Source organism: Talpa europaea, assembly GCF_964194135.1.
Source record: "Talpa europaea genome assembly, chromosome: 1".
Lineage (NCBI taxonomy): Eukaryota > Metazoa > Chordata > Mammalia > Eulipotyphla > Talpidae > Talpa > Talpa europaea.
Window position 1 is genome coordinate 56,164,228 of NC_140073.1, and position 27,991 is coordinate 56,192,218.

Here is a 27,991-nt window from a genome sequence, read left to right on the forward strand (position 1 = left end):
TTGTGTTCTTGTTCTCATTGATCTGTTCATTGGTGAGAGTGGAGTATTGAAGTCTCCAATAATATATGTATTTTCTCTAATGTCTCTTTTCAGAGATGATAGTAATTGTCTAATGTATTTTGGTGCGCCCTCATTTGGTGAGTATATATTGATGAGTGGTATGTCCTTGTTGTGTTGTCCCTTGATAATTATCTATAGTGTCCATCGATGTCTTGACACCATTTTTAGCTGGGAGTCTATTTTAAATATATAAGTATGACTACCCCTGTCCTCTTTTGGGGGCCACTTGCTAGTAGAATTATTTTCCAACCCTTTACTTTCAATCTCTGTTTATCTCTGGAATGTAGGTGCATTTTCTGGAGGCAAGAGAAGGTTGGATCCTGTTTTCTAATCCAACCTGCTACTCTGTGTCTTTCAATTGGTGGGTTTATTCTATAAACATTTAGGGTAGGTGTTAACATATAGACATCAGTTAATGCCATTTTGTTCTTTTTTTTTTTTTTTAGTTCTATTTAGTTCCTTGTTCAGTTCTTCATATTCCTTCCTCTGTTGGTTTAAATCCTAAGGCTTCTTCAGCACTGTTTACAATAGCTAAGCTTTGGAAGCAACCCAAATGCCCAAAAATAAATGACTGGATCAAGATGATGTGGTACATATACACCATGGAATATTACTCAGCATTCAAAAGATAAACACATGCAATTTGCAGCAACATGGATGGCGCTGGAAGGGATCATGCTCAGCGAAATAAGCCAGAAAGAAAAAGAAAAATACCGGATGGTCTCACTCATAGCAGGAATCTAGAAAATCTAAATAAGGGACCAGGAAAATGAATAACTATAAGAAAGTGAAAATCAAAATCAACAAACAACTGAAACAGAGACACTCTATGGAGGGTGGGGGGCGGGGAGGGGAGGAATTGGGGTCAAAATAAGGGTGTTGCAATTGAATGGGGAATATCAAAATAAAATTAATTTAAAAAATAAAAAATAAAAATAAATCCTAAGGCTTCTTGTAACATTACTTGGAATGGTGGGTTAGCTGTAGTGAGTTCCCAAAGATTTTGTTTGTCTAATAAATTTCTTATTTTTCCCTCTTATAGAAAGAACAGCTTTTCAGGAAAAAGTATTCCTGGTTGGCATTTTTTGTCTTAGAGCTTTTGAATTTGTCACTCTGTGTTCTTCTTGCCCATAGTGTTTCTTCAGCAAAGTTTGATGTTAGCCTAAACAGTTTTCCTTTGTAAGCTGTTTTTGCCCCTTCATCAGCTTAATTATTTTTTCTTTTTCCCAATTCAAAGAAGGATGCTTTACTATTACACATCTTACTATAGTTTTCATTGTGATAGTTTGGCATCCATCTAGCTTCCTATATGTCTGGTGTTCATTTTCTTCTTCCAATTGGAAAGTTTTCTTCTATTATTTCCTAGTATAACTTTTTAGTTCCCTTGTCTCTCTCTTCTCAGATTTTTAGGATTCATATTTCCTTTCCTCATGGAATCAGATAATTCTTGTAGTGTTTTTTTATTCACTTTCCTTTGTCTCTTTTTCTTTCTTGTCTCTTTTCATATATGTTTCCTCAAGATTATTGAGTCATTCTTCCATGTTGTCTATTTTAGCTCCATGCATTTTCCAGAATTTTTTCCCTCCTCCATGGATCTTTTTAACTTCCTTTAGTTCCTTTATTTTCTTATTTAAAGTTTCGATCTTGATCTTCTGTTTGCCAATTATATATTTTTATATATATATATAGAATATACAATTTATAGATTTTCTATTTGTTCTAGCAATTACTAAAAGTAATTTTAGATGTATCTTACTAAATTGTAGATGTATCTTACTAAAATTAAATATTCATCTACCTTTCTCCTTTCAGTTTCTGCTTCACAAATTATTTTTCTATTTGAATTATTTTATTGTAATCCAGTCAAAAAATGGGCAGAAGAGCTAAAAAGAAATTTCTCTGAAGAGAAAATGCAAATGGCCAACAGGCATATGAAAAATGTTCAACATCACTTGTAATCAGGGAAATGCAAATCAAAACTACCATGAGATACCATCTTACACCAGTGAGAATGGAACATATTAAAAAAAACTAGCAAAAACAAATGTTGGCGAGGTTGTGGAGAAAAAGGAACTCTCCTGCACTGTTGGTGGGAGTGCAAACTGGTCCAACCACTATGGAGAGCTGTGTGGAGATTTCTGGACCTACTAAACATAGAGCTTCCATATGATCCAGCAATTCCACTCCTAGGTATTTACCCAAAGGACACAGAAACATCAATTCCAAAGAGCACCTGAGCCCCTATGTTTATAGCAGCACTGTTTACAATAGCTAAGCTTTGGAAACAACCCAAATGCCCAAAAATAGATGACTGGATCAAGAAGATGTGGTACATATACACCATGGAATATTACTCAGCAATCAAAAAAGCTAAACACATGCAATTTGCAGCAACATGGATGGCGCTGGAAGGGATCATGCTCAGCGAAATAAGCCAGAAAGAAAAAGAAAAATACTGGATGTTCTCACTCATAGCAGGAATCTAGAAAACTTAAATAAGGGACCAGGAAAAAGAATAACTATAAGAAAGTAAAAATCAAAATCAACAAACAACTATGAACCAGAGATGCTCTATGGGGGGTGGAGGGCGGGGAGGGGAGGGATGGGGATCAAAATAAGGGGGTCGCAATTGTATGGGGAATATAAAAATAAAAAATTATATAAAATAATAATAATAATAAATAATTTTAATGATATGTATATATATTTTTACATCATTATTCATTTTGTGCAGTTTTCTTTCTCCTTTCTTACAAAATTTGAAGTTCTGCTAGCAGTCACCTACATATATAAGGCTACCATTTTTCTTAATGAATTTGTCCTTTTATCATTAGAAAATATTTTATCATTAGGAAATATTTCTGTTAGTTCCAGGTAATATTTTTCATCTAGATCCCTAAACTGATATTAATAAACCACCACTTTAGCTTTCTTTATGGTGATTGTTTTAACTTATAACCCATCAATGTTTGTTTTAACTTATAACCCATCAATGTCGATTTGTAAAGTGGATTTCTTGCAAACAGCATATAAATTTTTTTTTTCATTTTTAACCTTTCTGGCAGTCAAATTGTTGCTATTTTTTCTATTTTCTCTATTTCTGCTCCCTGATCTTTTTTGTCCATATTTTATATCATCTTTTTGATTCATTAATCTCTTTGTTTTAAAGTCAACAAAGGGAAGCTACCACATTTATTTCAACAATTGGCTTACTAGCTATATCTCTTTGATTTATTCTTTTAGTAACTTCTCAAGTTTTACAATATGTATTTTTACTTTATCACAGTTTATCTTCAAGTATTATTATGCCACTTTAAGTATAAAAGAAGTCTTACAATGGTACGCTTTCATTTGCTTCCTTTGGTTTTCCCTATTATTATTGTATTATGTCCACAATATACTGTTATTATTTTTTTAATATTTTTTTAAAGATTTATTTATCTATTTACACAAGCACTGGGTACAGTCAGAAGTGCGGGAGGGTGAGAGAATTCACCAGAGCCAGAGCGAAGAGCAGAACAGGAAGAAGGACCAAAGTACACTGCTGAGAGAGCAGCGGGCGGCAAGAAAGGTCTGTGCGCCATGTGGGACCCTCCCGGTGGTCTGGGATCGAACCGGTGCTGCAGAGGCTGCGGGCAGCTTTGCAACCCAGCGCTCAAACGCTGCGCCACCAGGGAGGCCCTATTGTTATTATTTTTGCTTTAGATAATCAATTATTTTAAAATAAGGAGTAAATTTTTAACACTTACTGACTCATTTAGTATTTTGCACAGAGACAAACTTTAATCTTTTATTAACTTGCCTTCCTCTTTAAAGAATTTTCTTTGGCATTTCTTATTTTGTAATTCTTCTTACAATCAACTCTACCAAACTGTTTTTGTTTGCCTGAAACAAATCTTTATTTTGCCTTCACATTTTGAAGACTACTTCTATTGCATAGAGAATTTAGATCTGTGCTAAATGTAATTAAAAAAAAAAAGAAAAAATCTGTCCTCCAAGAATTCAAAATGCTTTAAATCTTTATTTCTTAAAAAAAAAAAAAAAGTCCATCTTTTTTTTTTCCAGTTATGGTTTGCTCAATTTCCTCAACTTCTGTTTGCCTCAATTTCTACATTTTCCTCCTGGTCACCAATAAACCTACCCTTCTTTGCATAACCAAGAAGTTATATCCCACTCAAGCTCCTATTAGAAGACTTCATTCTGGGAAACCCATCACATTTTTCACTGCAAGAAATATGAAGTGAATGGACTAAATTGCATCAAATTTTGCCAAGCCACTCAAGAATACATATATACCCACAATTCAAACATCTAATTCACTGCATGTATTATGAGTCACACATTTAATATCACATCTTTCTTTCTGATTTTAAATAACTCACTCTCTACTAATTCAAAGTAATTAACAAGCTACAATCTTTATGACAGCTATTTACACAAGCAAATATCAAAGTAGAGTATCATTGTGAGAAAAATAAAAACCCCTAAAGCGTCTTATCTCAACACATTAAATTCTTTTGGAATCCAAGTGTATAGGGGTTTCCTACACCAAGAAATTCTCCAGGACTGTATTGATACTGTGTATCCCACAATTCAATCTAATTCTGATACTATATTACCTGGAGTTAGCATCAGATGCCACAGGTTAAGAATTTAATCCCAAAACACTGTTCCTCCTCCATTTCAGATGCCAGAAATCCAGGTTGTCACCTGTCCTTCTGACCAACCAGTCAAAAATTTGAGGCCCCTATGATCTCTTTGGTATCAATAATTTGCTGGAACAACTCAGAAAAAGCTTATTTATTAGATTATGGGAATAATATTCCTATTATTATCAGGGGCAGATACATAGGACAAGGTATGGGGAAAGGGGTGTTGACCTCCCTTGGCCATCTAGCACATCAACCTCCCAGAATCTTCACATGTTTATCCACTCAGAACTCTCCAAGCCCAGTACATTAGGGTTTTTTTAATGGAGGCTTAATTACACAGGGATGATAGATTAAATTAATGGCTATTGGTGATTGAACTTTATCTCTAGCCCTTCTAATCTCCCTAAAGGTCAGAGGTAGGACTGAAGTTTCCAACTCTGTAGCCAAAAGTTTGACTCCCTTGGAACCAGCACCCATCCAGAAGCTAGCCACAAGTCCCAATCACCTGTGATTTCACTTGAATACAAAAAATAAATCAGTTTGGAGATTCCAACATATTTAGAAACTGTGTACTAAGAAGGGGAGATGGGGGCAGAGGCCAAATATTGTGTAACAGTCATATTTACATATTTTTTAACCAAGCAAGAATTTTTAATTTTCATACAGTGACAGGAATGCTGGAATGGTGAAAAACAATTCATAAAGATTAAGGTAGAATTGAGAATGATAGCACAGTGATGAGTACTAAGGAACCAGAACCCAACAGTGTAGTGGCTAGCAGTTACAATCCTTAGAACATTCTTTCTATGGGACAATCTTGACTACACTTTGTATTTTTTGGTTCTAGCTTATTATTTCAGATTCTGACCTTTAACCTCCCTGCAGTTTCTGTAAGATATCTTATATCCTTCCACTAAATCCCTTTCTATTTAAATTTCCTAAGACCGGTCTGTAATTTTCAATCAAGAACTCTAAATCCAAGAGCCAACTATTTCTATTCTTAACCTCTGTCACATTAAAATTGATCTTGAAAAATCAATTCTAGAAAATTTAAAGTTAAATTCACATGTGCTAGTTGTAATATGCTTGAAGAAGCGTGACCTCTTTTAATTGGAAATTGAGCCCCATAACATTACTATTTATAGAAATTAAATATCAGGTGAGTTGTAATAAATTTTTTATCTAGAAATTTATACTTTCCAGAAGTTAGTGGACACATTTTTTAATTTTAAAAATGTAAAAGCCAATAAAGAGCTGTACCATATCCAATTATTACCTGGTTTCTGCATGAAATTTTAATGGAAATTTCTTGCATAAAATTTGGCAAGAAAATAAGTTTAACACCCATTATACATATTATCAGCTTCAGAAATTTAATGAATATTTTTCATAATGAGCATGCCATGACATCATGCTTCTCTCTCCAGTCTCATGGTTTTAAAAAACATCAACACTGACTTCCCCCAAATTTAGACCTATTTTATATCTCCTTTGTACCATAAATTTCTATGTATAGCTGAATATTTATCACATGTACATGGGTGCCTAGTAATAGAAGGCATCTCAAAATTTCATACCTTTGAAACGAAACTCCTGAGGACACCATGGATTGAAAACAATGTTCTTTGTTGTCTTCATTCACATTTCCCCCTCAGTTTCTGAAGAGATTATCCAGAATTTTTCCTCATAAAAATAGTTGGGAATCCAGCAATCTAACAAGCCAAATCAGATCCAGTATTCGTCTCAACTATATTGCCTAGTGTTAAGTAGTACTAAGTATTCACAGTTAGTTAAATCAAGTCAGACCAAAATGGCTTCAGAGAGGTACCTAGGTTCACTCCTCAGAAGGTCATCTAGGTTATCCAGTGGAATAGCACATTTCAAGCCCTGTGGTTTGGTGAAAACTGGAACATCAGAGACCAGGCAGAGAGCACCAGAAGGGAACAGAGGAGATTCATGCTTCACTGAACAAGAAGTGAGTGGAGAGAAACACCGCTAGACTGATCAGAAGTGGGAGGCTGCAGTACAAATTTCAGTGCTGTCACTCTACCAGCCAGTCAGCCAGCAATATTCGGGAGGGGAGTCTTGAATGGTGGGAAGAAAAGCAAACAGCTCCTACAAGCACAATGAGCTGGGTGGCCTATCCCGTGGCTCACCGCTCAGGACTGGAACTAAACCTCTTGAAGCACACAGACAGCAGTCTTGGAACTGAAAATACAGAGGGCAGAAGAAGGTACCACCAAATGAGCTAGCCCTCCTACCCAGCATTCACACCAGAAGCTAGACACCCTTCAGTTACCTCGCCCATCATCTGACTCACCAGTTGAAAGATCAGATCTCCAAGCCACAGATATGAAAGGTCAAAAATCTAAAATCATGTAAACACCACAACGCCACCAGCAGGGAAGGCAGAAGCAGTTCAAATCTGTTACTGGTACATATACCTTTAAAAAAGAGAGAGAACTAAAGCAACAAAATGAGCAGACAAAAAAAAAAAAAAAAAAAACCTCAATATATGGCAATGTGATGCCTCAAGAAAATATGACATCATAAGGTGAGAACGACTCTCCCAAATCCATCTACAAAGATATGGAAAATGTTCTATTTCTATCAGATACAGAGTTCAACATTGCCATAATGAAGATAATCAAAAGATGGAATGAAATGCATAGAAACTAATCAGAGGGAAAAAAAAAACTTACAAGGGGGAGAGAACACAGGGAACTGTGGTGATGGTGCATGGGTGAATTGGTGGTGGAAATTCCAATGGGGACTACACCTGAGAAAACAAAGCAAACATTGTTAAAAAAAAAATGAACAGGGCATACCCTGTGGCGCAGCAGTTGAGCGCTGGGCTGGGAAGCTGCCCACAGCCTCTGCAGCGCTGGTTCAATCCGGCGAGGGTCCCACATGGCGAGCAGACCTCTCCTGTAGCCCGCTGCTCCCCTCAGCAGTGTTCTTTGTCAGTCAGCCTGTTCTGCTCCCTGCTCTGGCTCTGGTGAATTTTCTCACCCTCCCGCAATCTGACTGTACCCAGTGCTTGTATAAATAAATAAATAAATCTTAAAAAAAAAACCAATGATGTAAAATATATATAAATTTAAAAAAGTTATGGGAAGAAAGAAAAACGAACAATGATGTAAAATATATAAACAATAATAATATAATAAAAAACGCAAAAAGTATAAAAAATATCAATGACATGAGAAATTAAATTAATGAACAGAAAATAGAAATAATAAACTAGAAGAGAAAAAAATAAAGAAAACAATACCATTTACAATGACATCAAAAAGTATTAAATACCCAGAAATAAATGTAACATGAGAGGTGAAAAATCAATTCAACAAAAACTCAAGACATTGCTAAAAGAAATACATACCATTCTCATAGATTGGAAGAATTAACATAGTCAAAATTTCTATCTCACCCAAAGCAATTTACATATTAAATGCCATTTCTATCAAAATTCTTTTAGATTTTTTCAAACAAATAGAGCAAACATTACTGAAATGTAGATAGAAATCAAAGATCCCAAATTGCTACAGCAGTTTGTTACAAAATTGCTAAAACTAAGAAGATAAATGGAAGAATCACATTCCTAGATTTCAAACTATACTATAAGGCCATATTAATAAAAACAATATTGTACTATACTTTAAAAAAAATGTACAGAACAAAGGAACAGAATTCAAAGCCCAGAAATAAACACATTTATATTAATAGTTCATCTATGACAAAGGAATCAAACATATACATTGGAGAAAGCCGGTGCAAGAACTACCGGTCAGGCACAGGCAAAAAAGGAAACTAGACTGTACTCTCAGACCACAAAAAAAATTAAATCAAAATAGATTAAATGCTTGGATGTAAAGGTTGGAAACCATAAAATATATAAAAGAAAACTTAAGTGAAACACTCTATAACACTGGTTTTGGCGATGTCTTTGAGTGCTCGAATTCAAAAGAAAGGAAAATAAAAGCAATAATAAACAAATGGGACTAAATCAAACTGAAAAGTTTCTGTAAATCTAAAGAAAAAGTCATTAGAATGAAAAGACATCCCACAAAAATGGGAAAAAATATTCACACTTCAGATATCTGGTAAAAGGATGATATACAAAATATATAAAAACTCATATAATTCAACTAAAAGAAAACAAATCAATCCAAAAAAATGGGCAGAGAAATTAAATAGATGCTTTTTCAAGGAAGACATACAGGTACATGAAAAAATGTTCCATATCAAAAAATTATATATTTGTGTGTGTGTGTGTATATATATATATATATATATATATACATACAATACGACGAAGGTTTCTCAAAACATTAAAAATAGATCTACCATATGACCCAGCAATTCCACAACATGACATTTATCAAAAAAATGCAAAACACTAATTCAAAGGGATATATGTATTTCTATGTTCACTGCAACACTATTCACAATAGCCAAGTTATGGAAACAATCTAAGAGCCCCACAACAGATGAGTGGATTAACAGGATGTGATACACAGACATGATGTGTATTAAAAAAAAAAAAAAAGATGAACCTTGCTACTTGCAAAGTGGGTAGAACTAGAGCAGTTTATGCTAAGTGAAATAAACCAGCAGGAGAAAGACAAATGCTAGATAATTTCATGCAGATGTTGAATACAGGGAAATAAAACAAATAAACAGACAAAACTAACCCAAAACAAAGCTTAGTAATTTGACAGCAGAATTAAGAATGTTAGTGGGGGAAGCTGGGAATAAAGGCAAATTGGGGCCCAATGGTGTATGGGGAAGGAACGCAGATATTCTAGTAGTGGGTATGATGTGGTGATGTACATCTGAGGAGGTGTGAACCTGTACTTCTGAATCATACACTGTGCTGCAAACCTGTTCTTCAATTTAAAAAAAAAAAATCACATTACAAAGAAAAATTGTAACTTTTTATGATGACAAAGGGTAACTGGACTTATTGTAGTGAAAATGTCCTATTGTATAAAAACATCTAATCATTCTGTGTACCTGAAATAATGTCAATTATAGCTAAATTTATTAAGAAATTAAAAAATTTATCATCAGTATCAACTGCATTAAATGTGAATTTTAAAAATAAATGTTCTTTTTAAAGATTATTACTGGAAAGGAGATCAAAAAACTGATTCAACGAATTGAATTTTCCACAAAGCCAAATAATGACAACAGTTCAAATTCAAAAATGTAAAATTATCATATTGAATATTTCTGTCCATATCCCTGTATCTTTTATTCAATATTCACTTTTATTCAAAGTCACTTTTCCTCTTCATAATCATTCATATTATAGTCTTTGCATTAGCTCAGCTAGTCCATGTTACAATTATAAATACTCAAACTCAGGAAATGGAAGTTTATTGCAATATTATTTAGTGTAAATACTGCAATAAAGTTTATTTAGTATTTGCAGGAGCACTGTTAAATATGTTTAATTTTCCATGTCTTCAGGGCTTCCATTTCTAGTAAAAGTTATTTTTAAAATTATATTTGTATGAGGAAAAAACCCTTCAATAAAGTCTTAGCTTAAAATCTAACTCTTAAAAGCTGACTATAAATTGAAGCATCCAGAGGGGGGAATAGAAGTGGGACAGTTAGGTAGACAGACAAAGGGAAGCACAGAGACTATGGTGGTGGACTATAGGTGACTGCCACTATTGTGGCAATAGTTGATGAGAGATCCTAATGTTGCCTCAATTAAATAATTTAGTAGAAACATTAATAGCCTCTGTCTGCTGAAAGTGCTCATCATATAGCCTACCTCTCATTCTGCTTTGCTCTTTAAAATAACATACAGTTACATAGGAGTACAAAGTTCTAGGGGAGGGCATGCATTTTATTTGCTATAATAGTTTTGGAGGCAGAAATACGTTCAGTTCTTTGGCTGGACATGCTATCCATTGGTGTCTCTAGTCCTTGAACAATGTCCCCATCTACCTAGTCACTGGGTATACTTTTGCTCTCTGATACAGTGGGAACTGATGTCCATTCTTTTGGTTGAGGCAACACTCCAGGTGTTCTGCCTGGCTTTCAACACCTGCCTTGAGTTCTTCCGGCACATTTCAACGTTCTTTCCTGGGGTCATGTTGTAATTCCCATTCAAGAGACACAGACCAGAACTTCCCTGAGATGCTGACTCAATGTCAGAAACTGCCTACCTTTGGAATTCTATTTATGTAAGTGAAAATAAAATGCTAAGTGTTGAAGCTTCTACTCCTTTCAAATGACTACATTTGTAAAGATTTATTTATTTATTTATTTATTTATTTATTTATTTATTTATACAAGCACTGGGTACAGGCCAGATGTGCGGGAGGTTGAGAGAATTCACCAGAGCCAGAGCGGGGAACAGAACAGGCAAACTGACAAAATACACTGCTGAGGAGAGCAGCGGGCGCAGCAGGAGAGGTCTGCGTGCCATGTGGGACCCTTGCCTGGGGCCGGGGATCGAATAGGCGCTGCAGAGGCTGCGGGCAGCTTCGCAGCCCAGCGCTCAACCGCTGCGCCACCGGGGAGGCCCATGACTACATTTCTAAATTAAACCGGAACTTAATACAGTACCAGGCATGAAGCCACACCCACTCATGCATCCATTAATTTAATAAATGTTTATTTAGTGGCTGTTATGTTCTAGACACTAAACTAATATAAAAGACACCACAATGAGTAAGACAGGCAAGATTACTGCTCTTATGGAATTTGCATTCTAGTTAAGAAAGTCACACCAAAAACCACATAAACAAAATTTCATAGTGACAGTGAGAAAATAAAATGATACATATGACTTGATGATGGGGTGGAAGTCAGGTAGAAAGGCACTTTAGAGGCACTGAGACCTAGTAAGGTAAGCAATTAAGACAAAGATCTGGGTCGAAAGATATTTCAAAATGAAAACAAGTAAATATGTCCTAGGAAGAATTTAGAAACAGAAAGAAATGCAGTGTACCTGGAATATGGTGAGCAAGGAGGCGTGCTGAGAGATAAGGAGAGAGAGGGCAGCAGATATTATGGGGAACCAGGTAAGACATGTGTTTTCATCCCAAGAATAATAAATAAATACAAGAAGGTATAAATTAATAAATATTATCTTAACATTTTCAAACAAACACAATTAAATAATATGCATTAGACTAGTTCAAGTAATTCCTTATGATTTCACGATTTCACCCAAATAATTATTACTTCGATGTACTTATCACAATTTTACTTATTTGTTTAATGTCTGTCTCCCTTAGTAGACCATGACTCCACAGGCAAACTTCGCTATGATCACCCAATTTCTGAAGCCTAACACAGTGTCTCTTAGAAAACAGGGTTTCAAAATACATATTTTGTCAAATGAAAGTCACTTAATGATAGAGTATTCCAAGGCAGATAGTGTGTTCAATCCCTGAAATCAAGAAGCTCACAATCATTAAAGGATAAAATAATGTAATAAGTGCTACACCAGAAATATGAACAAATACTATAGAGACACAAGGAAGAAAGGGATTAATCTGCTTATGTGTTAGTAGGCAAGGGATTATTAAGGAAGCTTTAACCAAGAAAGCAATAAATATTAATTTCCTTGAGATGAATGTTTATGCTAAGAAAGAGCATCTATATCATGTCCTATTAAATTTACTAGTTTTACAGCTCAATAAAACATAAAATCTACTGAAAAAAAATTAATGTTATTACCAGAATATTTCAAGATATCTTAAATGGTTTTATTCCTAAAATATTCTTTTAGAATTTTTCTCTGTTTTTTTTTACTATGTATGTCAACTCCCTACATCTAAAAGTTAAATTCATAACTAAAATATTCACAACATTACTATGCTGACTGTAGGAAAACTTGAGTGGAGGAAACTATTCTATTCTGCTTTTTTGCCAGCTATCATATATCAGTGATAATAATCATCACGAAATTTTCATTTATTACACTTAGCAAATCACAAAAACCTTTTATTCTCCAACACATTTTAGGGGTTTCATTATCATACTCTGTATAAAAGTCTCATATGCCATTGAAATAAGTATTTTTTCCTATTTCAGCTGTAACAACAATAAAATATAGTCTCATAAAGCACACAAAGTATATAAACCACCAGCCTTATAAAACACACAAAGTATATAAATTTAGTTAAATGGTGCCATCTGGTGACATAAATTCTGTAACAAGTATACAAAGTCCAAAGTCAAGAATGGTATCCAACCCTCTTGATGGCATCCAAACTAAAATGTCAAATTTAACTTAAGAAATACTTGATCCTGCCAGACATGAAACACACAACCAATTATATTTAGTTTATGAAAGTTTAGCAAAGGTAATTATAAGTGTTGTTTGGACCACATTTTATGCTTACTTGTTTTTGAAGTTTACCTTCAAGCTTAAACAATTTCTGTAAGAGATCAGGTCCAATATGGTGCCTCATCCAATGTCTAGAGGATGTTTTAGAAACATAAATATCAAGAACATCTCAATATTTATCAAGAATGACTCTTCCCGTCCCATCTACTTCCTTGCTCTCTTTCTGTCTCTATGAATCTGTATAATGTAATCACCCTAATGCCACTTCTTTAAGAAAGTTATCCTTATTTCCACTCTTAGAATAAAACTTCTCATGCCTTTGTAGCATTTATCAAAATTGAAAATATAAACTATTTCTTAATGCACGTCTTTTCAGTGCATGTAATTATGTTTGGCACGGTATTCAACAAATGTCTCCTGGAGAGATACATGGATGGATGGATAAAATGTCCTTCTCTATTCTTTCTTCTTACCCAAATCCTCTAAGTGACAAGTGACCCAGCTCAAGTTTACTTTTTACATAAAGCTTCCCTAGTAACACCAATCTATAATGATCCCATTCTTCTCTGAACTCCTATAGCACTTTGGTGTAGACTCCAAAATTTAGTCCTTGGTTTATGCTGTCTTATACCTGTTTGTATGCATATTAATATTACCTTCTAATTGTTCTTAGGCTCCTTTAGGGTAGGGATTTAGTCTTTAATAATGCTCATCTACCTAGATGTAACCAGATAAACACTTCATAAATATTTCATTCATTATTACTCACTCTTTTTATTTAAATGTGTATTATAAATATGTAAAAACATAATAGACCTTAGTACTTAAGATTTTAGCATTCACCACTTTTACTGGTCAAGACTTATTTGAAGTGGGCCTCCCCGGTGGCGCAGCGGTTGGGCGCTGGGTTGTGAGGCTGCCCGCGGCCTCTGCAGCGCCGGTTCGATCCCCGGCTGCTCCCCGGCCACCGGAGGAGGGTCCCACATGGCGCGCAGACCTCTCCTGCTGCCCGCTGCTCCCCTCAGCAGTGTACTTCGGACCTTCTGCCTGCTCTGCTCCCCGCTCTGGCTCTGGTGAATTCTCCCACCCTCCCGTGCTTCTGACTGTACCCAGTGCATGTATAAACAAAACAAATAAACAAATAAATAAATAAAAAAGCATGCCTCTATAACAAAAAAAAAAAAAAAAAAAGACTTATTTGAAGAGCCACAACAGGATCTTGTTTGTTTCCCCAGAGCACATTCTTGGAAGCTGTGAGTTGCAGCAGCAAGTTAGTAAGCTTCTCACATACCAACAACGCATCTCAATGTAACTTTACTATTCTCAAACCATTGCCCCATAGAAAGAAACCACCTTTAGATATCTAAAGGAAGAATGATACTATCAAATTTTAAAAAGAAACTTAAATATAATATTATTCATTTATTTATGGGTTTGCAAAGGACTCAAGACATATCACAGAATGATAATGGTTCATTATACTTATTAAAGATCATACCATGTCTCTATGAAACCCAAGATAAAGATATTTCACTATTATATTTCCCACAGTTATTAATATGGTCACTATTTTCCTTGAATGGCCAAATAGCTAGCCATTTAGAAAATCCGTTCTCAAATTTTAAGATAACTCAAAATCACCTTATAAAACTTATAAAAACTGATAAAAACACTATCTGCCAAGTAAGTTCTCAATGATGCTGGTACAACTGGTACCAAAACCACTCTTTGAGAATATCTGTTTTGGAGAATTAGTACAAAGTTGTTTCAAATTCATATAACTATATGGGACTTCATGCTAACGTAATCTATAAGGAATTCTTTGACTTTCTTATGATCAGGTGGCAAAAATTATACATTACAGTGTGTCACCTCTATTTCTAATAATCTCAAATATCCATAGGGTTCAATACAAAATGTTATAGAAATGAAAAATATCCTACTCTAACACAAAATCTGACATGCAAGCCTCCAAAAAGCAAAGTAAGTATTCTAGGATGTTACTACTGGCAGGGTTTTAAGGAAAATATTACTCTACTGTGATTTCACTTCTCTTTCTCAAAAACACTTCTTTAAACACTATAGTGAAATAAGAGGAAATGAAATTAGATAAACCAGGTAAACACAATTTTAGAAGAGGTTGAAACCTATTAAATATATAAACATAGTTCTGTTCACACTTGTATGAGAACATTTACGATACATATATGAAAAAATTATACCACTAAACTAGTTTTTTAAAATAATTATAGCGGTAACATAGATCTTTAATTTTTCAAAGTAGATCTGGTAGAAAAGTACAAAAATAATAAAAACATTCCATCTTGCTCCTTCACTGCCAAAATAAAGATCAATAACTTAATAGTGTCATGAAAATCTGAATGTTTTAGCTATATGAAATGAAAGAAATAATTACTTTGCAAAGTACCATGGAATTCCAATTCACACAACCATTATAGAACTGTAATAATCCACAGGGCAAATTTTTTTCCTTAGTATTACCACAAGATGTCACCCTAAGCCTAACATGTAAATATTCAGCTACCAGCATATTGCTGTTTTAGACATTTTTCTTTCTCTGTTACATTAATGAACAATGTTACTATTACTTTTAATTGAAGTATATTTCTCTAATGTCATTTAGTGGTCAATGAAAAACCAAAACAAAGCATACAGGGACTGTAGAAAGCAAAGAGGAAGAAAGCTAAACAGTTCACCATTTCCACATTCTTACATAGGCAACATATATTTACCACAAGAACAATTTATCACTGAATTTTATATTCTTCTCTCACATTTTTTTGTTTTACAGAATGAACATATATTACTTTTATAATCACATAAAGTTATATTTTAAAAATTAAAAACATTACCTCGATTACCACCTTCCACCCTGTTATTACAGGACCCATTCATAAAATGCTTTTGTGCACTGTAATAATAGTCAAAGGTGTGCAGATAGAATTCTGTCCTCAAAAATTATACCAGATAATACACACAAGTGCTTGGGTTGTTTGGTTTTTGGTTTGTTGTGGTTTTTTTAGGCATTTATGAAGCACTACAAAAGGAGGAGCCTATTTCCTTTCCAAAATGATGTTTTTAATCTGTAAAGAGATGATTTGGTTTCCTAGTCACATGTAAATATTACAGCACATTCTGCAATAATAGTTACTGTACTTTACTATCCATTTTGATTCCCTTTTATTTCTTCAGTTGAGATTCATGCGAAGTATTGTTTCAAAGTACTGACTACCTGAATATCAAAGCAATAAGGGAAGGAATTTGGTTCAAACACACAACAAATTATACAACATACACAATGTCCTCTTTGTCAATGACTACCTATTTATGTACTACTTATTTTTTTATAAAAATAGAATCCCCTTTAGTATGGATACAGTCAAATGTTTTTTCTTCTGTGTCCTTAAGAAAATGTGTAGTGATACCACTCAAATACTCAAATAATTCAATATTTAGCGACCCAAATAGAATACATCAGTTTCTCTGATGACATTATTCAACTATTAAGCCGGATAATGACCACTAAGTTATTAAATAACTTTTTAAACATACCTAGCAAAGCTTGGAATAAGCTGCTCTTAAAGATGCACATCACCTTCTTAACAGCATTTTTCAACTGTTGCTCTTCTGGTTTCCTTAACTTTTTGCAGTATTCTTCCAGTAATGATAATGCTCGGTCAGTATCTGAAAAACATGGTTTTCAAATGTTATCTTACTGTCTTAGAGAAACTGTGAACTAACATTAAACTATTCTATAATTGTATTCCTAACTTCATAACACAAAATAACTTTATAACATAAACATAAATTCAATAAACTACCATCTGAAATTTATAATTACACTCAAATCCTAACTTTAAGAAACCATTTTTTCCGTAGCCCTATCGTCAGAAAAAATTCACACCTATGAAAAAAAGAGTCCTGAATGTAATGCTAGCCAATAAATGTTCACATAGTAAATGTGATTCTCTCTTGTCAGAAAAACTAACTTAAAATTAAAATTGACTTCCTACAAAATAATTTACAGATTCTTCAACTGACTTTTTAAACACCTATCAAGTGTTCATAATCTATATATTTATTTGTTTGTTATATTAATTTTTTTATATCATTGTTCATTTTCAAACAATATTTGCTTCCCCCCACCCTCTCAGGTGTAGACCCATAGAGTTTCCTTCCCCAATGCACCCGTGCACTATCACCTCAGTCCCCTGTGCTCCTCCCTCCCTCCCTCTGATCCCTCTCCCACCTCCTCCCCTGAGGATGTCTCTGATTTATAATTGTCCGGTTTTGCTTTGTTGTGTTTTGTACTGTTATTTTTTTTATACTGATATCTTACTTGGTTCCTCTATATTTTCAATCTTATTTACTACTGTATATTCCACCTCTTCTATACAAACACCCACACATTGAATTACTCACTTTTCCCCTCCGCTGCCACTACACACACACACACATACACACACACTTTTCTCTACTTTTTCTTTTTTTTTTTTTAAAGATTTATTTATTTATGCATACAAGAGCTGGGGTACAGGCCAGAAGTGCAGGGGGTGAGTGGATTCACCAGACACAGAGCAAGGAACAGAACAGGCAGACTGACTGAAATACACTGCTGAGGGAAGCAGCGGGTGAGTCAAGAGAGGTCTGCTGTGCCATGTGGGTAGCTCCCTAGCTGGAGATCAAACTCATGCTGCAGAGGCTGCAGATTGCTTCATAGGTTATGTCCTAACCCCTGCACCACCAGGGAGGCCCTCTCTACTTTTTCTTACCTCTACTTTTCTTTAGTCCTACGACTTCCTGTATAAGAAAATCATTCCCCATTCTACTTTCTCTTCCTAGAGCCAGCATGCTGCTATATGATCATGAGCTGGTTATCAGCTAGATCTGGGTCTGAAACCTACTTACTAGCTGATTAAGAAGCTAGTCTTAAACAGTTACTCTCTCTGAGCTTCAGTTTCCTCACAGGTAGTAAGATTAAATTACACAATACTGAGTACAATAACCAGCTCACAGAAAGCAGTCAGTAAGTGAACTGGAAAACTAACTTTCTTAATCCAGAGGCCTCTCTCTTCCATAATGTCACCTCTGATAGTTAAAATTCATCACCTTCTTCCAAACCACATTGCCCACACAAAACCTTAGACATGCTTAATATATACTGTGATATTACAGAATCTTAAATACATGTCTTCATGCCCTGTAAGGCAAAATAGCCTTGAAAAAAATCACCAGTGACAGTCCCATTGTGTGTAGGTGACAATTACCTTTTTTTTTTTTTTTTACTAGTGGGAAGATTCAACTTTAATGTTCCAACATGAAGACCTACTTGGAGAATTTCAAGGTACATATTTTTAACTAAACAGTACTTAAGAAACACAAAGATATAAAATACAGTCATTGATTTACTCAGACCTAAAATGCATTGAGGGCTAAACTTGCCTTAACCAGTGAGTAACTGCTTCAAACACAAATTTTTGTTTTATAAGACTATTTTTAGAAAGCTTCTGAAGAAAAGGGCAATAGCCAGCCAGTTACCAAGACCAGTCTTAGGTATTACATGAGTAATTTTCCTGGTTTTATAACATATTTTTTTTATCTGTTCACTCTGTTTGAAGAGTTCCTCGACAGAGAGTACTATGTAAAACCTTAATTAATATACAAGACACACGAAAATGGTTTTCTATGGGTATCAACTTGGGTAGAAAGCCAACAAGAATTATCATTGTTTTTTGTATAAATTCATCCTTTTTTTAAAGATTTATTTTCACTCTTTCACAAATAAGCATTTTAGTTTGAGTGAATTTCACGTCCTTCAGTGGTTGCTCTTGGTATTCCCGGTGCTTCTCTGCCTGACCAGAATTCTCCCCGTTCCTTAATTTTTCAAATTATATAATGGACCTTCATCAAAACTGCCTTGTTTTGAAGTTCATTCCCTTTCTTCTAGTTTCAATGAGGTATGATTAACAAATCAAAAACTGTATGTATTAAAGTGTACAAAGTGAAGTTTTGGTATATCAGATACATTGTGAAATCATTACCACAAGACAATTGTCTTGAAATTTTAAAAGCCTCCTCTTTCTTCCAATTTACTACTTTTACAGAGCAATAACCAATTATAATTGTTCATAATTATTAAGCACTTTATTTCCTTCCTTCTGAATGTTTCAACTCCTCTGCCTCATAGTCACTATCAATTTGTGACCTTGCTCCCTATCTCATGGACTATCAAAGAACGTCTCAACAAGCTCTTAACAAAAAATATATATATATACTGACCTATCTGTAACTAAATCCCTATAGTCTGCCTTCCCTTCTGTTACATGGATAAAATGTTAGTGGTTGTGAAGCCACTCTGTCTATTTGAACACCTATCCCTGTTCTCTCTTGCATACTCAAGGATATGGCTTCATAATCAATAATTTCCCTCTCCCCTCAGTCGTTCCCATAAGCATATAAGTAAAGTGCAATATTAGCATTTTTTTTAATTTTCCATCACCCTTATTTCCTCTCCAGCAAACACTTCTGTTTCCCTATAGAACAAAATTACTTGAAATACTATCTCCATTGTCTCTCTTTTCATTCACTCTTAAAACCACTCTAATCAGACATTTCTTCCCCATAGTTCCACTAAAATACTTCTTATCAAAGTTAGCTCTCATCTCCATAGTACCTTATCCACTGAACAATTCTAATCCATCTCACTTGATGGCTCATCAGCATTTGATGCTGCTTCACTCCTGAATTACTTTCTATAGGCAGCTTCCAAGCAGGGCCATGCTAGTAAAAATAAACAAAATACTGAAAACAAAATACATCAAGAGCTTATTATGTATATACATACAAGTATCTGTGAGGTTGTTATGAATTTATTGTAAGTTTTACTATTGATATAAGGAATTTCTGTAGTGTGAAATCAACAAATAATAATGATATGCAATTTTTATTGCAAATTCAATATAGTCAGTTGATTCTCAAGAATATTTTTACTTTTGCAAAATCCACGTAATAATAGCCAACTCAGGGTTTTAATGAGTAGTTCCAGTATGAATATTGGCTGATGTTTTTGTACATTATTAAGATGAAATTAACTAACAAATATTAAGTATATTTTCACTCACTCCTTCATCAATTACATGATTTCCTTGCTGAATTAGATGTTTGAGGTAAACAAATATTTCCTCAATCTCTATGCTTACTATAATGTAATAGCTGTAAATACTTTTTTTTAAAAAAAAAGATTTATTTTATTTATACAAGAGCCAAGGAACAGGCCAGATGCGCAGGAGGGTGAGAGGATTCACCAGAGACAGAGCGGGGAACTGAACAGGCAGACTGGGGAAATACACTGCTGAGGGAAGCAGCGGGAGAGACGGGAGAGGTCTGCTAGCCACGTGGGTTGCTCCGAGGCCCGCAGGGATCAAACTGGCACTACAGAGGCTGCGAACAGCTTCACAGTGCTGCACTTAACAGCCTGCGCCACCAGGGAGGCCCTATAAACACAAGATACTTTTAACATGCACTTGCATTAACATTTATCAGCAGTTTTCCTGAAATTATAGTGACTTACTGACCCCACTTTCTAACCCATTCCTATTAGAGTAAGTTATCAACAATATCATAATTATACTATATTCCACTTTCTCACTAATTATACATATCTGTGGTCCCCAATTATGATTCTCTCTAATGCCACAAATTTTAGTGTTTTTCATTCCTTCATTTGTTAAACACATAATTTCTGAATATCTACTAAGTACTAGGCATCCTTCCTGCTTCCCTGTTTTTAATTATAACTTCCAAGATCTTTTTTAATTTCTGTTGCATTTTTTTAGGTGACCCTTCATCCTGATCTTCTCGTGAACAGCACTTCTCAAAAATGTACCAGTAGAACTCCCATAATCACACCCACAGATATATAAATAATTTACGAGGTAAGGGAACTTTCCCTAATTCATTCTACACATACTCACTGAGTACCCACGGAAGGCAAGGTATTGATTCAAAGCATCTAGATGTTTTATAAGCCAAAAGAGCTTGTCTGCATGAGAAAAATCTGGCATAAAAAAATATAAAAAGAAAAAGAATAAAAGAGAAAAATCTGACACATAAGTAGTATAAGGTGTAGAAGTAGTCACATATGTTCATTTCTCTCTGACAAGTTAGGCTTTTGCATACCAGAACCTACTGCTGTAATTGTTCTGCCCTTTTATGCCTTTAATTTTTGATAAAGATCACCACCTGGTCTCAATTCTACCATATGCCCTCTCCCTTAAATTCTTAATTCTGATTAATGAAAGCTGAGATTTAGGGAAACTGAAAACTAGATGCCTAAGTAAAACTGATAAAATAAGCCCCTAAAAAAGGACAAGATGATAAGGGTACTATTGAAAAAGTCAAAAATACCCAGCCAAACATCAACAAGTTGAATAAAATGGAAAATGAAGAGAATTATCTAAGTAAAGATAAATATTTTAATCAACATTTAAATAATCAGCTGTAAGTAGGATCTTTCATCTGAGTTGCCAAAGTAATGGCCACAATTTTCCTACTTTCTTTGTCAAGAGAAACCTATATTCATAACTCCTGAATCTACTGGAAGAATGATACTAAATCCAGATTGCCTGAAGACAGGCCCAGGAGAAAAAGCAGAAGAAATCACTTTTTAAAATAAAAATTTTTCATATAGAATAGGCAATCCAAAGGACATAGTGAATGTTATTTAATTGGAATTGTAGGTAATCAGATCTGCTAATTAAGGTTCAACTCTTTGAATTTAAGACTAGGATTGCTGAAAAGTTATAAATAATTTGGGACAGAAAATTAATTTTTTTGAAATACTGAGTGGTAATAGTGCTAACAAATTAACTTTTAGAAAGGAGGAAGAAAAAAATGATCTGCCACAACTAAAGAAAGAATGAATTACAGAACATATGGTGGTAGAGTTAAGGAAATTAAGATCAAGTTATATAGAAGAAAGGGTGAAGTTAACACACAAATCTTAGAGAACAAAGCGTTTAGAATGAAATTTCTTTACATAAACGTATGCATCATTTTTACTATTTGGAAAGAATTTTGCATGCATTGTCTTATCTGAATGTCACAACTGATTAGTCATTATGTCTATTGTACATGAAACTGAAGGTCATAGTCTCAAATTATAGAGGTACTAAATAATTCCTCACAATTTTGATTTCTAGTATAGTGTTCTCTCCACAAATACCAGCCTTAGTCATCTAGAAATAGAATTGAGTACATATCTATGGGGAAAAAAATTGACCAATTAGACAATAAATTGTATCATTGAATATTATTATCTAGGGTTAAATGTTGAATCATTAATTTTTCCATTTATTAAAATAAAAATTGTATTCATGACATAAAATTTAAAATGATCCTGCCTTTAAAATTCTGATAGAGATAATATGTTCTTTCAATCATTAACCAAATATTGAATATCATACTATGTACCAGACACTGGAGACTGAATACTGAATAAGATAGGCAATATCCCACCCTCTTAGAAATTTGTATCTAAAAGTAAAGCTAATTACATAGGAACTTCCAATAAAGTGAAATATTAAAAGTGTCATAATGGTACCAGGTGTCATAGGAGCAGAGAAGTAGGTTGATCCCATATAGATGATCTTAAGTTTGGTTTTAAACCCAAGGAGAAATTACAAGCCAAGGAAAATTTTTAAATAAATGAACATTTTTTAAAGTTTTAGAAACAGGGCCGCCCCGGTGGCACAGTGGTTGAGCGCTGGGTTGCGAAGCTGCCTGCAGCCTCTGCAGCGCTGGTTCCATCCCCGACTGCCAGGCGAGGGTCCCACATGGCACGCGGATCTCTCCTGCTACCCGCTGCTCCCCTCATCAGTGTACTTCATCCGTCTGCCTGTTCTGTTCCCTGCTCTGGCTCTGGTGAATTCTCTCACCCTCCTGTGCTTCTGACTGTACCCAGTGCTTGTATAAACAAATAAATAAATCTTTAAAAAAAAAAGTTTTAGAAAGACACTTGAATTACAGTGCAAGATGTGTGTGTGTATACACACACACACACACACACATATGTATAAATATATAGAAACAAGGAAGAACAATTTGGTTTTTCTTTCTCTCATACCACTTTAAATGTATATATGTAAAATTCAACAGTCACAATGTTTGATCATTACTGTTAAGACACTGACAAGCCAATAAAATATTCTGTTAGCAAGTATTTATAAATGCTTGATTCTTACTGTTGTTGCTACTATGTAAATTAAGAATATTCATATGAAAATAATAAAATGATTAATGTCAATAGAAATTACCCTCATATTATCTTTTAAAAGAAGTTTTTTAGTATTATAATTTACAGGGGCCTCCCTGGTGGCACAAAGGGTTAAGCACAGCCTATCCACAGCCTCTGTAGCATGAGTTTTATCCCTGGCCAGGAAGCAACCCACATGGAACAGCAGACCTCTCCTGTCTGGCCCACTGCTCCCCTCAGCAGTGTATTTCAGTCAATCTGCCTGTTCTGTCCTCCACTCTATCTCTGGTGAATCCTCTCACCCCCAGTACCTCTGGCCTGTACCCCAGTTCTTATAAGCATAAAATAAATAAATTTTTAAAAATATTATAGTTTACAGTTTAAAGTACTACAACAAAGGTATCATTTCATTAATAATAAGAATAGGTAGTATTTGTAGATTTATGCTAAGGAGTCTGCAAAGATCACCTTACTTAACCCTCAGAAACACTATTATACACATTTTGCAAATGAGGGATGAGTAAACTTAAACTGGGAGAAAGTAACTTGTGGAAGGTTACACAATCCATATGCTGAAACCAAAATTCAAGCCCTGGTCTATCTGGCACCAAAGCCCATACTTTTAAGAACTATGCCATACTGAAAGTGACTTAACAGTAAAAGGATCATGGGCCTCCCCTTGTGGTGCAGGCGTTTGAGCGCAGTACTGTGAAGTTGTCTGCAGCCTCTACAGCACGGGTTTGATCCCCACCAGCCGGCAAGATTCCCACATGGCGCCGCAGACCTCTCTTGTCTTGCCCGCTGCTCCCCTCAGCAGTGTATTTCAGTAAGCCTGCCTGTTCTGTTCCCTGCTCTGTCTCTGGTGAAGCCTCTCACCCTCCAGCGCCTTTGGCCTGTACCCCGATTCTTGCATGCATGAATAATAAATCTTTAAAAAAACAAAACAGTAAAAGGATCACAGTGTTTCTTATTTCTGTAATTATTCTTAACAATTTAAACCTTACCCTCTATATCCTCCCCCCAAAAAATAATTTTTTTTCACCTTCTTCAACAAATATCCTGTTGATTGGGATATTTTCCTTATTGAAACAAAAGGTTATTTGTATTAAAAGGTGAATTTATATTATCACCTTTTACATAAACCATGTTTTAAAATTTTCTATGGAATTTTTGAAGGGAAGAATGAAGATAGTGCAAGTTTAAGCAGTAATAAAGAGAAAGGAAAAAAGAATAAATTGCATCTTCATCTGAATATTGAATTATGCATGTTCCATTTACAACAAACTAGACAGAGAAAATGAAAACAGTTAAAACTTGGGATGTAAATAGTAGAGAAAATGACTGAACAGACTTAAAGCAAACCTAAAGATTGCAATCAGTTTATAAATATTATGTGGTTTACAAATGTTTTAGCGTCACTGAAAAAAACAATATGCAAAAGAAATTATCATAATCTAAAATGTTAAAAAGTAGTTTGGCATTTACTGTCTGTGAGCAAATACATCCTTGACATATTTGGCAGGCTTGCTCCAGAAGACGACCAGGAAATTGGAGCCAGAACATTGATGGAAGAGAACTCTAAATACAACTTTTCTCCTTCTTGGGCCGTAAATAAATTTTCTGATAAGCATTTGGGTAGCACTTCCTATTTACAAATGATTTTTACAAGGACTGGGTATTTTTATTTGATTCTCAACATAACCCTGCAGTGAATATCATTAGTATAGTCATGTTTTATAATGAAAATTTTGAAGTTTAATCGGTTGTTTTTTCTTTAGATACTTCAATCTAAATTCCATCCCTGGGTTCCCTGCACCTTTGAGGCCATTCACTTGATGAAAGAACACCACACTCATGCAGTGAAAATGCAAAAGGTGCACCCCCCACTCCCCACCACAACTCCTGGTTTGGAGATGCAGCAGAACTCATACCCAGCCCCATTGTGAGGTCACTTCACCAGCTCTGCTGAGGAGCTCCTGTGCCCATCACAACACCCAGTGTGAGTCAAGTTTGACAGCTAACCCCAGTGCAAGCCAGGTTTGGGCTTTGAAAAACTGTGGCACTTTTGGAGACATGCTGGTCAGGTTTGAACCTAATCAGTGCCAAGCAGGTTTTAAAGCCTGTGCAGTTTTACAAAAGGACCAATCAGATTCCAGCTCGCATGGTACCATTCCAGTTTGAATGTTCACAGGTGCCAATCGAGTCTTGCAAACAGCAACAGTTTTGACAATAGATTAATCTGGTTAGAAGTGTGGGCACTGGAAAGGAATATGACCCAATGCAGTAGCCAACTTCATTCATTTGATTGGGAGACTCTTGTTGGAAATTCATCCATCAAGATCTATGCATCTAATCCCTACTTGGAACTGCCACCAGACCACTGCTTCTGCCTCCTATTCTGCTTCCATATCATCTGCTGACAGTACTGCTGGCCTATATCCAGTGTCTCTGAAACAGCTGTATGCTGGTGCCTGTTCCTCTAGCACCAGCTCTGAACAAGCTGTCTGCCATTGCCCTGTGCGCATTATCTCTAAGAGCTCTGCACCACTGGCCTGTACCTGGTGCCTGATCCTTCATCTGGCTGCCTGCTGACCAGCACTAACTGGTACTGCTGACCTGACCAGCATTGCTGGCCTGTAATAACTTTCCACCACTTCTGATCCTCTGCAACCACCACTTGACCACTGCTAGCATGTCCAGCATCACCTCCTAATGCTACTGCATCAGTACTATCCAACCCAGCCTTCAGATTTCTGCTGTGGTGCTGCATCAGCAGTACTACCTGTGATTACCTCAAGCTGTCACAGTAAGCTGGGTCTTGGTCAACCCCTTATCAATGTGCCACCAGCTCCAGGCTCTCACCAAAAGCACAATACCAACTTGCACAAGCAGCCTTTGTTATGAACTACAGAACACTGAAGACACAATCTGGGTTATGACAATCAGCCATTTGTGGCCTTATAAATTCACCATTTATCCAAATTTCCCCTTTGTTAATAGACCCTATTGCTATTGCACCCCAAGTATGAGTCATATCTTCCCATTGTAAAGCACATGAGTGAGGACCCACAAACCACAACATCCCCCAGCTTTGCATGGTTTCAAAAAGAGTACTGGAAGAGTCAAAAAATGGGCAGAAGAGCTAAAAAGAAACTTCTCTGAAGGGGAAATGCAAATGGCCAACAGGCATATGAAAAAATGTTCAACATCACTTGCAATCAGGGAAATGCAAATCAAAACTACCATGAGATACCATCTCACACCAGTGAGAATAGCACATATCAAAAAAACTAGCAACAACAAATGTTGGTGAGGGTGTGGAGAAAAAGGAACTCTCCCGCACTGTTGGTGGGAGTGCAAACTGGTCCAACCACTGTGGAAAGCTGTGTGGAGATTTCTGGACCTACTAAACATAGAGCTTCCATATGATCCAGCAATTCCACTCCTAGGTATTTACCCAAAGGACACAGAGACATCAATTCCAAAGAACACCTGCACCCCTATGTTTATAGCAGCACTGTTTACAATAGCTAAGCTTTGGAAACAGCCCAAATGCCCAAAAATAGATGACTGGATCAAGAAGATGTGGTACATATATACCATGGAATATTTCTCAACATTCAAAAAAGACAAACACATGCAATTTGCAGCAACATGGATGGCGCTGGAAGGGATCATGCTCAGCGAAATAAGCCAGAAAGAAAAAGAAAAATACCGGATGGTCTCACTCATAGCAGGAATCTAGAAAACTTAAATAAGGGACCAGGAAAATGAATAACTAAAAGTGAAAATCAAAATCAACAAAAAACTATGAACCAGAGACACTTTTTGAGGGGTGGGGGGTGGGAGGGGAGGGATTGGGGTCAGAATGGGGGGGTTGCAATTGTATGGGGAATATAAAAATAAAATTTATTATTTAAAAAAAAAAGAGTACTGGAAGAGCTTCCGATCCTGATTCTGTTACCAACTTTATAAAAGTGAAGTTTATGTACCTTATTTGATGGGGAGAAAGAAGTAACATGTTGAGGAGGGAATATTAAACCCCTTTCAGAAAGGGAAACCAAAGTTCAGAAGGATTACATGATTTTCACAAGGTAATCTGGTAGCATGATCATAAGAAAGCAAATTCTATTGTGCATGTGGAAGAATGACACATGGGATATTAATTTTTCTCTCCCTAAATTTTTGTGTTTCTATTCTTCTCAGTCAAGCAGGTAACGGTTTTATACTTCACTGCCTCAGGGGAGGTATGTACCAAGTCAGAAAACAGAAAGGATTTTTAAGTTATTCCAATTTTGCTTTCCAAAAGCCTAAGCCCTCAGAACAACAAAAAAAAATAATGCAGAGTTAAAAGAGAGACTCTTGAGTACATGCAGAAAGAGGGACAAGGGACATCTCCTACCTCTCCCCAGGCTACAAAGAGACTTTCTCGGTTGAAAAAAAGAGAAGTCTTTGGATCCCAAGGCATAAGGGGTTTAGGCTGTGTTTTCTGGCAGCATTGCCTGGAAGGCAGAAAGGACCCAGTGAGGAAAGACATCATAGTGCATCCAGCAAACAGAAATAAAATAAAAATCCATGTCCTGGAAGTATGAAATCACTGCCAGACCAGAAAGAACTATCTAGCCACAATATTTCATTTGTAAGAAGTAAACTATTAAATACAGATGATTGGTGAGTAGAGATCTCCCC

The 27,991-nt window shown here is 35.5% G+C and overlaps 1 protein-coding gene across 3 annotated transcripts in view; it reads right to left on the reverse strand.

Moving 5' to 3' along the window:
• DLG2 (discs large MAGUK scaffold protein 2) overlaps window positions 1–16,729 on the reverse strand; it is a gene marked incomplete at both ends in the record, with an annotated part of 1,956,162 nt that extends 1,939,433 nt beyond the window's left edge. For all 3 annotated transcript variants that reach the window (XM_084247148.1, XM_084247146.1, XM_084247145.1), the window contains one exon: window positions 16,603–16,729. In XM_084247148.1, coding sequence (XP_084103274.1) covers window positions 16,603–16,642 — 40 coding nt within the window. The remainder of the gene's footprint in view (window positions 1–16,602) is intronic.
• Window positions 16,730–27,991: the final 11,262 nt, after the last annotated feature.